The following is a 15,433-nucleotide window of genomic DNA, read 5'->3' as shown; positions in this document are numbered from 1 at the left end:
TGTATATGGGGTAAGCACTTGAACAGTTAAATGATTGAGTTGTCATTGCCAATCAGTATTTCATAATTAAGAAAGATAATGATGAATTATGGGTTGTTTTATTAATGATTACACTGGCCACCAGAAGAGTTGCTCAGATAAAAAAATTTAAACATTTGGGATGCTGGGAAAAAGTAGAAACATAAAAGATATGACACTCCTGGAAAATGAATAAATCAAAAATCAATGTATTACTAATCTACGTGTAGGATTGAGGTAAGTTACACAGGTCTTGCCTATGCCTACATGATCATTCCCCAAATGATAATTCAAATACCAACCTCAACATATATAGACACCCAGATTACTTAAGCTAAGACATGTTTTTGGTGTTTCATAAAGGTTTCAAAACCAAACCTTTAATATTTTTGTTCTTGAAGAGGCAAAAAACGTGAGGCAAACCAAATGCAATTATCTCATTTTCTTAAAGTTATAAACTTCACGAAACCCTAATAATACAAACCCAATTATGAAACCCTAATAACACAAACACAATCACAAAAATACTAAATTTCATATTCAGAAACCCTAATAAAACCATCTACTAGATTTGAGATTTCAAAGTAATTTAAAAAATACAAAAATAAATTATCGTGAGGTGAGGCCGAGGGTCTGTGTGTGGTACCACTGGTAGGCTGCGGCTATGTTATGTGTGACGGAGAGTGAGGCTGAGGAAGAGAGACGAGAGCTGAGGCAGATTGCAGAGAGACAGAGACGAGAGAGTGAGGCGGCATAGACGAGAGAGAGGTAGAGACGTTTGCAGCTTGCTGTTGGAGAGTGATTTTAGGCACGGTTTCCCCAATGTGGTTCTGTTTTTCATTTTTAAATGACAATTAAAAAGATTTTTTTGATGATTTGGGAAATTGATAATTATAATTTATGAGTAATGCTACGTACAACCCCTAAATGGAGACTGCATTGCAAGTCTAGTCAATTTTATCTTTAAATTTTTTTAAAATTAGATTAATATCCTTATCAAAATGGTTTTTTTTATTTAATGAATGGTTTGCACATGCAGTCCCCAAATGGGGACTGCAAATAGAATTTTTCATAATTTATATATATTTGTAATACATTTAATAGACTTACAGTGATTTAGTTATAGTGATTAGTATTAATATAACTATATTAGTATCAGTTATAAACTTATATATTAGTATGGCTATATAATATATTAGACTATATAATAGTATTAATATTATATTATTAGTATGGTTATATATTAGTATTAGTTATAAACTTATATATTAGTATAATTATATAATATATTAGACTATATAATCGTATTAATATTATACTATTAGTATAGTTATATATTAGTATTAGCTATAAACTTACAGTGATTTAGTATAGCTATATAATATATTAGACTATATAATAGTATTGATATTATACTATTAGTATAGTTATATATTAGTATTAGTTATAAACTTATGTATTAGTATAACTATATAATATATTAGACTATATAATCGTATTGATATTATATTATTAGTATAGTTATATATTAGTATTAGTTATAAACTTATAGTGTATAGCTATATAATATATTAGACTATATAATAGTATTAATATTTTACTATTAGTATAGTTATAAACTAATATATTAGTATTAGTTATAAACTTATAGTGATTTAGTATAACTATATCAGTATAAATATAACTACTAAACTTAATTATATTAGTATAACTTCTAAACAAATTACAAATGTTCATATTTAAGATTAATATTTTATGTTATAAATTATAAATTATAATATAAAATTATTTCATATATGATATATAATTATATATACAACTTTCACATATAATTATATATTATATATAAAACTTACATATAAAAAATATTTTGTATAAAATTTATCTATAAAATATTAATTTTTATATATTTTTTTCTCCGACCGATCCAGTCTAGTCTGGAAAAGCGTAAAACTGGAACCGGACCAGACCGGTTCTGCGATTTTCTAGTTTTCTGGTTTAAATTTACACCTCTAGTAGTGTTAAGTAGTTGCAACCATTTTCCTTTACCATGTTTTAAAAGTGAAGATAAAATAGTTAAAGACTTGGACTGCTTTGTAGATTTAGCACCTACAACTACAATTTTCTCGTCTCATGTATGAAACGCCATTGCCTTTTACTTGTAATGCTACTTTAGTTCTTTCATTTCCTGGAAATTCTAAATAAAGCACATATTCATCCGTTAAAGACGGTCATAAGAGGACAGAAGATCCTAAGCATGAAAACTTTCTTGAAATCAAAGGAAGAATCAAGATTTTGCACCATCAGCCCTTGATTTCAGATTATCTACTCGGTTGGATCTGAAAAGGGAATGAGTGCAATCCTACTATACATAATTGGTTACAGATTTTTTGTTGAGTTTCTTGTCCTCCAACATGATCAACATCTATGCAGAAACTAATACAATGAATTAGGGGTGCCAAATAGCTGCTTCTTTTTTCCTCCTGTGGAAAGAACATAATGACCCGACCGATTATCCTTACAAAAGGTTGGGGATTAAGCCGGCGTAACCAAGAATGATCCATTTCCCATATCTCGACTTACCCTGTTGAGTTTGCTAATCGTTCATGGAGCTGAAAGCAAAGTTTTGACATTTGGGATAGCAACTGGCATCGTTGGTCTCGTGATGTTAATAACTGAGATGCCGTTTCCTGATCTGGTTCCCTAAGCAGTTGCTCAAGCTGGCAGCACAGCATGGAAGCTTCCTGGTCACTGGCACATGTGTCAGCAATTAGTCTGAGCAGTTTACAGCTTTGATCTTGAGATGATGCTAGTTGAGGTGGAACCGGGGGAACGAGAAAAGGGTGTTCAAGCAGCTGAGGGATTCTCCACCTTTCATTACGGTCCCATGCGAGACACTTCTTCATGAGATCAAGAAGCCAGGGATTAGGAACTGGTCCATACATAATCTCATGGTTTGGATCTGTTATAACTTTGAACTTGGCCCAAAATGTCTTGTACTCTGAGAAGGGGGTCCTTCCGTATACCATTTGATAAAGGATACAGCCAAGAGACCATATGTCTGATGGCCGACCACACTTTATGATATTTCCATTTGCGTCATTCTCATTGCACATAAATGCCTCTGGAGACATGTAGCTCAGTGTACCCACCTGCAGCAGTCAAATAATTAAGCAAAAAGTAAAACATAACAGTTTTCTTCACAATGTCAAGCACTGTGCTTTAGCTTGCGATCAAACATTTTCATAATCTCAATATTCAAAATCCTGCATCCTTCCAATAAACCAAAAAGCTTGCGAAAAAGGTTCTCACTAATGTTTCTTATCAAAAGCCCAAAGTAAACCAAACAAGACAAGAATGGTTAAAAAAAAGAAGAAGAAGAAGAAGAAGAAGAAGAGAAGTAGTGTTGATGAGAACGTGATCATTGCACTGTATGACCTCTCAAATTTATACTAAAGCCCAAGTATGGTCAGACTAGTTAAAGTTGTACAGAAAATGGTTTAACTTCTACTGACCTAACTGAATCCACAGCAGTATTTGAATTTAGCTAAATCAGCCATAATCAGTATCATGGAGGACTAATGCCAATACATATTGATCAATATGCATTGTGTTCAGCATTACAAAAAAAAAAACTTGCAATCCACCATTGCTACGCTTTGGCAGCATGAAAAGCAACAGAGGTACTCAACCTTCTAAATGTGGCTATATGTGATCAGTCACCAGAGGGGCACAAAGTCAATGAGACAGACACATACCAATTTGTAGGGCGTACCAAAATTTACCTGTGAATCCCTCTGGATGTTGGTAGTATCACTCATAATAGCTTTCGCAATACCAAAATCAATCAGCTTTAGGAAACCCTTGACAAGTAGGAAGTTAGCTGGCTTCAGATCAGAGTGCACTATACGTTCCTCATGTATAGTGTTTACAGCTTGAAGAATTTGCTGCCAAGTAATACAACAAATAACTTCAATTCCCATATTCAAACTCAGAAAGCAGCAAGATTACTTTATCCCAACAAAAGTGAACTAGTTCATGTATATATTTGAGCAAAAACACTCTTCTTCTGAGGGCACATATGCCTCAGTATCTTGGCACATCTTACAAGCATAATGCAAGAACAGAAATCTAGATCCTAGCCCTTGTTCAGCAGCAAAAGGTTTAACTTCAGTAAGATATCCAAATGACCACTATGAAAACGTAATATTCCAGGAGTTATTTAACCAATATAAAAGTAAGATGCCAATTTCTTCAAGGAGAGGGAGAGGGAGGGGAGAAGGGGGGGCAGAGATAGAGTGAGAGAGAGAGATTATTTAAAAAGGTGATATTCCACTTGTCTGGAAAATTTACAGCAGTGTGGAATTTGGGTCAACTAGATGAAAATATTGGAGGAACATCACAGAACACCACCACCAAACAAAGAGTATATAAGTAAAAACCCAGCTACTTAACCATTTGCTAAAAAAGCAAAATACTAGCATTATAAATACAAAAGTAAATACAAGGCAATAAATAATAGGATCTACTCTCTCTGTTAGGCAATTGCTTACTTTCATTTTTGGGCTATCCCAAAATAGGTAAAGGTTTTCAAAAATAAAAACATTTATCTAGTTGAACCCCACCTGTTTTTCAAAATTTTAATTTGACCTTTTGCAACTTTAAATCCGCTTTCTTGGCCCATCTAAGGGCATTTTGGGAAGAGTATTCGTTTCATTAAAATATGCACCATTTTTAAAAAAATTAAGCTATTGTGGGTAAGGGGCAGTATCAATCAACTTAAGGTGTAATTGAGAACCTGCCAGTAGAAGCGGAGCCAATTCTCATCTATTGTCTGATTGGTTCCATCCATTTCCTTCCACTTTTGTGATAGCATGTGTGCCAAATCAATTTCCCCATATTCAAGTACCATGTATATATAACCATCGTCCTTGACTCGGCCATCTTTATTACTCATAGATCCATTCATGACTTCCTGCAGCAAGGCCTTATCTGTCACCTAAGATCAACAGTGGGTGTTAGAGACACAAGTATATAAACCAGAATTTTTGAAGCAGTTTGGTTGGCCTCTTTAGAAAAACTTGATTTGTTATATCAGCGTATCATGTAAAACATCCCTGGCCAATTGTTTGTCCGGCTGCTTTAGGCAATCTTTCCATAAAAACTTCACTGCTGAACATAAGCTGGCAGTAAAGCAATGGTTTCTCTCTTGGTAATAGCCATGTCGAAACATAAGTAGCAAGTTTTTTGTCTGTATACATGAATATAGATGCCCTAAAGGAGACTGAACATAGCAATATCTAACATCAATGACTTGCATATTGTTATAATTGACAATTGTATATTGGAAGTGAGTACCTCATGGTCAATAAGCTGTATAATGTTGTTCTTTCCTTTCAACTTATTTAAATACCCAATTTCTTGACAGAACCCAAATGCAGTGGCATAATCGCGGCCTTTGAGTTTTATTTTTTTTAATGCATATATTGTACAGTCTGCTGAAATCACTTTGTGGACTTCACTGCTTCCTCCACTACCTATCTTTCCAAGCCTTTGATAGAGCTTGCCATTGACTTTGAAGAACAAGTCAGGATCATAATTCCTTTTACGAGGAGCTGATGTACTTTTCCCACTTGCAATTCTTTCTTGTTTTTCTGATTTAGAAGACTCCAATTTCGCATTTGAAGATGTGTTTTTGGACAAGGGAGGTTGTGATTGTACATTGGTAGCATCACCAGCATATCCTTTTGTTGACTTATCATCAAGAAGAGAAGAATTTTCGGGAGCATTACTTTCCTTTGGCACTCTGTTTTGTTGCTCCTTGGACGGGTCATATTCCTTCACTTCCAGTCGGATATCCGTGGCAGAGTTAGAAGCTTTGGCTGCTATGGATGTCTGGCCAATTAACATTCCAGAGGTGTCCTTTGGTGAAGGATTTGACAGCTTCACCATATTTCCTTGACTTGCAGAAGAAGCATTCTTGTTAAAATCTCCCAAAGATTCTACGGCCACATGAGAACTGCTGTCTCGATGCAAATGAGAGCTACAGGTTGTTAAATTAAGTATGGGTGCTGAGGTTGAATGGACAGATGTGGTGGTAGCACAAGATGGCCCAACAACTGACGACTGAGTAGCAGGCTGGCTTAAGAAGTTCTTGAACTGGTGCAGCTGATCCTGAACAGCCGTGGTTCTCTTTGCCAACAAAGAAGTGATCCCACCATCAGATCTCAAACTAATCTCTGATTCTGTGTTCTGAAAATTCCGGTGCTTTGAGTCATGATTAACAATGGTCGATGCCTCCACTTGACTGCTTGCAATCCATTCCATTTCTGTCAATGCAAGTGAACCCATATGAGATGATAAGTTCTCCAATCCAGTGGCCATTCCTTCATCGGCCCCTGCATGTGAAAGAGGAGAAAAGTACATTGCGGTGCATGGTGACAAACTCAGGAATTATGCAGCACAAGCAATGATTCAGAAAAATTTGTCACAATGTCACCCTGAAAGCTTCCATAAATGCATTAAAACAGAAACTGGATTCCAAGCAATTTAAAAAAAGAAGGGACAAGCAAATACCCTGGGAGACGGCATTGCTTCTAGTTGAAGACAAGACTTTTTTCTGACCACCAGGGTCTTGAGATTCTCCACTTAATGAAGCCATTGGATCATTATCCTGACAACCAGTAATGGGCTTGGGTTGATCTCTCCGTGCATCAAATTGATGCAAGCTCTCATCAAAGGTTTTGGTAGTAGTGCCCAAAATGGAAGGTGGAGTAATGGATGCATCTTCTTGGGTTTCCCCCATAACAGTGGCTGTGCTTTTAGTTCCTGCAATTGAGTCCTTCGCCATGTGACCCTGACTCAATGAAACCACATCCTGAGACTTCTTAGTATCTAACATTGGACCCACGTTAGAAGCCGAACTCCTTGACCCTTCTCGTTGGGGAACCAATATCCGCCTAGGCCTTAAAATGTCGGACTGCCCTGTGCCTGAAACTTCCTCAGAAACAAACATTACAAAAATTTTAAGTTTGTTCATGTATAAAACCTGAATGATCAGAAGTAGTGGCCAAGGTTAAAGGATCATAGAATTTAATTCAACCTCGAAGTTCTCAATCACCTTCAGACAAAAAGGTGTAGGAAAAAGCTTTCTAAGAGAATTACTTGGAAATAGAGTGGTTAACATTGTTAAACATCATATAGTAACATGCAATGTTCCTGACGCGTATAGTTTAGTTTAACCAATAATTTGAACCCCAGAAGCTTATTTTAAAAAGCCCACAAGTTCGAAACTCTAAATCATTGATTTAACCCACACGTACATATCCATTAAAGTTTCTCAGCAAACATTTATCTTAAAAAAAAAAAGAACGGCCTAACTTATCAGTAATAAAACTAAACAGATAGTAAAGCAAAATTGATAAAAGTCCAAATATGTTATTTAGATTTATTGCAAATGCCCACAAAATAAACAGTAATTTAAAATTTTCAGTGACGGGTGATGAGTGTCAATATAGAAAAGAACAGAATAAACCCTAAATTGAGCTTGCAACGGATTGAAAAAAAAACAGCCCCAATTTTCCACATTTTCAGAAAAAGTAGACCTTGAGTTAGAGAAAAAGGGATATAGATACCAAGAGGCCGATGGCGCTTGAAGGCGGCCTGGACATTCCGGAGGAAGTCCGGCGGAGAAGACGAAAAGGAAGACGACGTCGTATCGGGTGGCTTCGCGGTAGGACGGATCAGATTCCTCGCAGGCCCAGGCGCGACCGGAAGGTTAGCCTCCCTGTCCATGTCCGGATCTCAACGGCATTTCTATAGAAGCGCAGGATGGGGAATATGGGAACAATAAAAATACGAGACAGAGACGTCCGAAAGGCCAAAGGGATTCAGATTAAGGTTCGATTAGGTTCCATGGCCATGACGGTTATCGGAGCTGGTTCTGGTGACGCTCGCAGAGAGAGCCCCTATGGCTGACACTGACACAGCGCTCACTGAATTGAGAGGAATAGCATAGAGGGGAAGGAAAGGTGAAATTTTGAACGGTCTCTTGGCGCTCCTGGAGCCATCACCACCCACTTGCTGGTAATGGGCTGCGCAACAGAAAAATCTGTTATTGAGCCCATGTTGTCTTTGATAAAATGAGTTAACATTGGGCCTACCAAATTACCAAATTAGGAGAGTAGAATTGAAGGTGACTTCTCTATCAGCGTGACCACACTAATACCTTACTAATGTGATATGCTTTAACTGTCGAGTAATACTATTTATCATCTCAATTTTTATTATTTTATTATTATTTTATAATATAATATTAGGTAATTAAAAATTATTTATTACATTTCACTTGTAAACCTATCATTTAATATCACATCATGAAATGATGAGAAGATGATGAAAGTGAAAATGATGAATAGATTTTTTCTTAACTGACTTATTATTTTTCAATCATTCAAATTTTAAAAAAACAAAAGTACTTAAAATGTAAATCGGAGATGATAAATTGAGGATGAAGAAAAATATTTACCTTATAAACATTTAGAAGAATATATTATCAATGGGACCATAGGAATAATATTTCTTTGCTTTCTAGTCCGCTTGTTTGAAGTGTTTCCATGTACATGTGTATAAAGAACCGATAGGGATTAAAAATCTGTTTGGTATGCTAATAAAATATTGGGGACATCTAACATTTCTAAATATTTATGTTTTCTATAAAATGATGATGATACTAAGATCACATGAGGAGATTATTGATACAAATATCTCAAATTAAAAATAAAAATAAAAGATTATTACGTGTGAATTTTTTTAATCCTAAATATGTTTTATTCTCTGCAAATCATATATATGCTCATTGATTCAACATGAAAATTTAAATTTTTAATTTGATTTATTACGTTGTATGTATGTTTAAATTAGTTTTGAATATCTATGACTTTTTATGGATCATTTTCTTTGCATTTTATTTTGAAAACTTAAATTGAACAATATGGATAAGCCGAAAACTTTAAATCATAAACATTGTTAAGATTAGGTTTTGAAATAAAAATAAATGGAACTAACTTTTTTAGTTCTTAATATTATTGAGATAACGTTTCGGAAGAAAATAAATGACGACTTTCTTATAAATTATTTATTAGTCTATAGTTATTATAAGAGCATTGACAATGGCTAAAAGTCCAGATTTTGACTCAAACTTAAGGTTTTGGCTAAAATCAAAATTTTTGAAGAGGTTACTCCATATTGGACTAGCCATCTCAAAATCAAAATAATAATATAATTTTTTTTTTATATTTTGAAAAATAAATTTTAACAAAATAAATTATTTATATTACATCTCATAACTTTATTTACAAATTTTCATGAGCATGTCCACGAGCATTTGCAAGCATACAAGTATTCTTTAGTTGGACTTTTCTACTTTGGCACAATTTGTAGGACTCCAGCTTTCATATTCATGATAAATAAAAAATAAAAAAAAAGTACTGCTAGAAACACAGAGAAAAAAAGAAAGGAAAGTGAAAAACTGAAAAACAAGAGAAGGAATATGTTTGTTGGAAATAATTGTAGAGTAAAATAAGAGTTTAGAGATGAACAATGACTAGTCAAATTTGGAGAAATATATAGAATTACTATAGCTCAAAATTATAGATTTGGATGTTTGTCTAGTCCAATACAACCCACTTTTGAACTACCTATCCAAATTTTGACTAGCTAATGCCAATGCTCTAATATATGTGATAATTAATTATTTTATTTATTTAAAAAATATTGAGATCAATTGACATATTAAATTTTTTTATTTTTTATTTTACATTCATACTTAAAACTTCATATATGCGTATCACGCTTTGAAGTAATCTTTTAATTTTTATTATTAAAACCTTTTATATATATCTTACAGCCCGTCTACATAAATCCTGAAAGATAATGCTAGGCGTCTTGCTCTCAACTCTTGCTGGACCTACCACTAGCATTTTTTTGTTTATTTTTATTTTATAATTAAGAAATTATTTTTTAATGATGTTGTAAATTTTTTTTTTAAAATATATATATTTAAAAGTATTAAAAAAATATATGTAAAAAAAGGTAAAAAAAAAAAACACATCAAAATAACTAACGGAAACTATTTTATTTAGTGATTAAGAAAATATTTTATTTTATTTATAATTTTTTTTATTTAATGATTAAGAAAGTATTTTTTAATAATATTATAATTTTTTTTAAATATTTAAAAATATAAAAAAATACATATAAAAAAAATAACAAAAAAAAAAAAAAAGAACAATTTCACTAACTAACTGGGAGCGGTGGACGTGACACGATCCAATCCTGAATCCACGTAAGAGTCACATTTATTCAGAACAGCAACCCCGAAGAGTAATCCAAAACCTGTTTCCAGCCCAAATATGAGCAACCCAACTTCAGATCGGCAATACTTCCATCTATCCACCAAGCAAATAGTCTATCGAAGTTATTTTTATTATAAAATAAATATAATAAATTAGATAAAATTATATTAATTTATAAAATTATTTTTATGTAATTATTTTTATAAATATAACAGTACTCGTGATGATAATAATAATAATAATGTCAGTCTTTGCCTGGTAAGAAATTAATTCAAATATTCAATTCAGAATAAAAATGACCAATACATTAATGTGTAAAATCACTTATATGAAATTCTTGTGTGGATTAAATAATTTTCCTTCAAAGAGTATCACTTTCATTTATAAACTTTATAGCTTAAATCTCTGCGAGATGAGATTCATTATAGTTTTTAAAAATTGATATACGAATATTTTATTTATGCTTACTGATATTATAAGCTTTCAAATAAATAACGTATTTAGTGTGTTAATATACACGCTTGCAAATATTATTTCTTTTAACAACACCGTCTCAATTCATGGTTTCTCATGATTCCACTATTTGGATTCGAGGTTCACTTTAACTCATTTTATCTCATCATTACAATTTTATTAAATTTTTACATAAAATATAATAAATAATTTAATTTTTTCAAATTTTAAAATAATGATAATATTAAAAATAATATTTTAATAATATTTTATTCAACTCATCTCTGAACTCAAACGGAGCGTATGACTCAAAGTAAGTAATGATCTTCTTATCACTTTCATTTGAACAAAAACATTATATACTTTTTGAAATTCAAACAAATCAAAGTACTGTTTACTGATTTGTATGTACTTCTTTTGTTTAAATCATCTTGTTAGTAACCGATACATTCTTGTCTAACTTTCCCATTAAAGCCATTGTCTATCTTTTTACAAAGTCTGGATTTTCATTTTGCCAATAAAAAGATGCAAATCAAACATTACACAAATAAAGAGCTTCCATACCATATTCTAAAATCTAAAGCTTATATGGTTTATCTGTCACTCTGATCTCAAATTCCACACACAGATCACTCCACAACGGTAACCAAGAATCATGTTTGTAAATTAGCTTTAGTTTAACGGTTGAAAAGGCACCATTACCACAGTGAATTACTATGCAAAGTTTACTGGGTTAGTGTGATTTTTTTTTCCTGCAAATTAAATTAAAGTATACAGCTTTATAATATTCCATAGCATATGGGGAAGGCATGATTTTGAGGCAAAAGGAATCAAAGCAGCAGCTTTTACCCATAAGAGAGGCACCATTATGGTGCAATTAGTGAATTCCTTAATGTCTTGTGCTCTGCACTAAGCCCAAAGAGACCAACTTGGGAAACAGGCAGTCCATGTTTTTGTGGCAATTAGTAACCCACTCGGTGCCATTAGTGAATTTTTCTGGTCATGTTTGTAAACACAATTATTTTTAGATATTTTCAGACTATTTTATTACTATTTATAAACTATTAATTACAATTAAAAAATTATTTTAATTATAAAAAATGATAATTGTAATCGTGAATGTGTAAATGCTGTGTAATTATTTTGAAAATAGTAAATAAATACATAACTCACATGAAAAAATAATAATTTTTTAATAATAGACTTCTATTTTTTTTTAAATAACTGCATAATACTTACGCACTTATCAACTATATATAATATTACTCTTTTATTATTATTTATAAATTATTGAGAGGCCAACTTGGGTAACAGGGCAGTCCATGTTTTTGTGGCAATTAGTAACCAACCCCTCCATTATATTGATGTGATATTGTCATTCATCTTAAAAGTAAATTTATTATCTAACGTATCATATCAAGCCATATTAAATTATAAATATATTTTTGTAAAATTATTTTGTGACTAAAGTATTTATCTTTTGTTTAAAAAACAATTCAGAAGGAAAAAACAAAAGAGATAAATGCCTCACCCCAAGAACAATGACAATTCCCAAAAATTTGAGACCTTCAAAAACATCACAACCATGAACCATCCAATGTATACAAATGCAGTTAATGTGCCATAAAGAAAGTCAATTTGTCATGTTAATGTGGGAACCACATCTCATTCTCCTTCTGTGGTACCACCCAATAATTCGCAATGTCTTACTCAGAGCAAGCAAACAATATATAAATCAAAAGCTGTTGTACATATCAAGAGCCCCACACCCGTAGTCCCAAATCCATATTAACTTTCCAACAAAGGGGGCTCTCCTCTGCAGTTCCACACTCCCTCACTTCAGTTTCATTTTGTCTATAAATCATCTTATATGATATTTCTGAAAGACTGTAACAAAACCCAAAAGCTCTCCATTTGTTAAGCTCGGATAGACCATTCTTTCAGACCTCTCATTTCAATGGCTAAACCCAAAAACCAAACAAAACCTACCAAGATTATCCACCAAAACCACCAGCCTCTAAAATCTGAGAAACCACCCTCATGGTCAGTTATTAGAGGCATTTTGACCTGTAGAGATCTCCAAACACTACAACAGCATCAACCATTGCAACAACAAAAGCAGCAGCAACAAAAGCGGCAACAACAGAATGGGCATCGACTGCAACAACAAGAGCAAGCCCTGGAGGAGAGTACTGCCAAGAAATGCAAGAAAGTGAAGTGCTCTGGTTCACTCTGTAGCAACACAAAGATCATGCACAGACCTGAATCAGGATCCCCGGAAGTCCACAAGAAAAGGGCCTCAACGGGTTCGAATAGAAATGATGCTTCTACGAGATCCCTGAAAGCTCCTCTACGTGAACTCAATGGGGTTGTTACTACTTCGTTCTCTGCGTCTTCCAATTCATCCATCGTTGGGTCTTGCAGAGGAATGCCTTTCGGTAGATTCTCTGGCTGCTATGAGTGTAGAATGGTGGTAGATCCTGTACTTGGTTTCACCAGGGACCCTTCTCTCAGGGGTAGCGTCTGTTCTTGCCCTGAATGTGGTGAGATCTTCATGAAAGCTGAAAATTTGGAGCTTCATCAGGCTGTTAGGCACGCAGGTATTTCACACTTTATTCATCCTCTCTAGTTCCATGTCAAGAGGAGCATGCACTTCTTAATTTTCAGGTTAAAATACATTTTGGTTCCTCTAATACTGAGTTTATCGTCAATTGAGTCCATCAAACTCCAATCCCTATTCACTCCCTCAATCTGATTTTACTTAATTTCCTAATCCAATATTCTCTACTTCTCAATTAATAGAATGCTCTCAGAATCTGAATTAATTTGACTGGGAATTCAATTATAGTGAAAAATCCATTTGTTCATTCTTGGCTTTATTATTTTTCTCAGAAAGGTAACTGACATCGTTAAATTTTCATGTCCTATCCAACATTTCAATCCAACCATATTTTTCTTTGTCAATTTGGTTACTTTTCTAGTTTCTGCATGCACCAATAACATATTTGCATCATTTTATTCTCCCGTCCTCAAATAAATGTACATTACAAGTTCTCAATCTCCTTTTCTGGGTTTCAAAATCCAGTTTCTGAACTGGGTCCAGAAGACACAAGCAAAAACATAGTGGAAATCATATTCCAGTCAAGCTGGCTGAACAAACAAATTCCCATCTGCAAAATTGACCGCATCCTGAAAGTCCACAACACCCAGAAAACCATCTCGAGATTCGAGGAGTACAGAGACTGCATTAAAGCCAAAGCCACCAAGCTCCCCAAGAAACACCCGCGTTGCATAGCAGACGGCAACGAGCTCCTTAGGTTCCACTGCACCACCTTTGTCTGCTCACTGGGGCTGAACGGTTCCTCCAATCTCTGCAATTCAACCCCACGATGCAATGTCTGCAGTATTATAAAGAATGGCTTCCAGGTTGCCGGAGAACCGGCCGGAGGAGCTGCTGAGCAGGGAATTTTGACAACTGCGACAAGTGGGAAGGCGCATGACAAAGCTGGAGTGTCAGTGGAGGATAGCAACGACAAAAAAGCCATGCTGGTTTGCCGAGTGATTGCAGGCAGGGTGAAGAAGAACATGGAGGGGAGTGTGGAGGAGTATGACTCTGTTGCCGGGGCTATGGGGCTCTACTCTAATTTGGACGAGTTGTATGTGTTCAATCCCAAGGCCATTTTGCCTTGTTTTGTTGTCATCTACAGTGGCTTCTAATGTAATCTGATCCAACACTGTTCGTTGGATAGAGTAAATTTTCTTGCTTTATCAATATCTGGGAAATCTTTTGGTCTTGTTTTAATATGTGGCTTGCCGTTGGAGTTGGAAGTCTGAGCTGTGAATGTAGGGTAAGAGACGAGACAAATATTATTCAAGAACTTGAGAACAGTAAGGGACTGAAAATATTGAAGCATAGGGCGATATCCTATAAAATGGTAGATGGTATACTTGGGGAAGTTGCTTTGGGACAAACTCAAGAGGAGAGCCCCATGCCAATACAGAGCATTATTAACACATTTGGTGCTGAATTTTACATTCAGAGGAGGGTTGGTTTGCTTGATTTAAGAATTAAGAGGCAATTTAAGGCTTCAAAGTTCCGAAATCATACACTGCTTCCAATATATATTTGACATTCTCCTTATGTAGACTCTCTATCAATGAGTGAACTCAACACGTGAAATATTTAACTAAATGAGATAGTGTATAATTAGAATTCGAAATTATGATCTTTGCTCTGATTTTATATGAAATTACCACTTGTCTTAAAAATTTAAACCGATAAAAACTGTTCAGTAGTGGTATTGTTTCCCAGCTCGAACCGAGTTGGGAGTGGCTTCTAGATCAGGAGAACGCACCATTGTTTCATCGAAGTTACACAATCATTTGACTCTTGTTTTGTACTCATTGTCTCATGATTTAGATTTCCTTGGTCTTTGGTGTAAAGTTAAGCAAATCAGTATGGGCTTGGCAAGCACTTTTTCTGGAGGGGAAAAAAAAATGAGAATAATGTACAATGTCGCATGGAGCACCAAGATTCATCCATTATCAAAGTGATCTCAGTATCTTCTTGATTCTCACAATTATGGCATCTTTTCCCATCTCATTCC

The 15,433-nt window shown here is 34.2% G+C and overlaps 2 protein-coding genes across 5 annotated transcripts; one reads left to right on the top strand and one right to left on the bottom strand.

Annotated features, from left to right (window-relative positions):
* Window positions 1–2,301: 2,301 nt before the first annotated feature.
* On the bottom strand, window positions 2,302–8,076 carry LOC109013664 (serine/threonine-protein kinase MPS1). Of its 4 annotated transcripts, none has more exons than XM_018995822.2 (6): window positions 7,653–8,076; window positions 6,595–7,014; window positions 5,377–6,416; window positions 4,817–5,017; window positions 3,804–3,965; window positions 2,302–3,170 (listed from the first exon to the last, which is right to left on the bottom strand). In XM_018995822.2, the coding sequence occupies exons 1-6, from the start codon at window positions 7,810–7,812 to the stop codon at window positions 2,598–2,600; spliced, it is 2,556 nt and encodes an 851-aa protein (XP_018851367.1). In that variant the 5' UTR covers window positions 7,813–8,076; the 3' UTR covers window positions 2,302–2,597. The 4 variants fall into 4 exon arrangements, with proteins under 4 accessions (XP_018851367.1, XP_018851368.1, XP_018851369.1 ...); XM_018995823.2 differs by having other exon boundaries at window positions 6,595–7,008; XM_018995824.2 differs by having other exon boundaries at window positions 5,377–6,347; window positions 7,653–8,075.
* Window positions 8,077–12,646: 4,570 nt separating this feature from the next.
* LOC109017287 lies at window positions 12,647–14,997 on the top strand. The gene is made up of 2 exons (XM_018999582.2): window positions 12,647–13,426; window positions 13,912–14,997. The coding sequence occupies exons 1-2, from the start codon at window positions 12,784–12,786 to the stop codon at window positions 14,541–14,543; spliced, it is 1,275 nt and encodes a 424-aa protein (XP_018855127.2). The 5' UTR covers window positions 12,647–12,783; the 3' UTR covers window positions 14,544–14,997.
* Window positions 14,998–15,433: the final 436 nt, after the last annotated feature.

Source organism: Juglans regia, chromosome 13, assembly GCF_001411555.2.
Source record: "Juglans regia cultivar Chandler chromosome 13, Walnut 2.0, whole genome shotgun sequence".
NCBI classification, from domain to species: Eukaryota; Viridiplantae; Streptophyta; class Magnoliopsida; order Fagales; family Juglandaceae; genus Juglans; species Juglans regia.
This window is presented reverse-complemented; position numbering and strand designations above follow the sequence as displayed.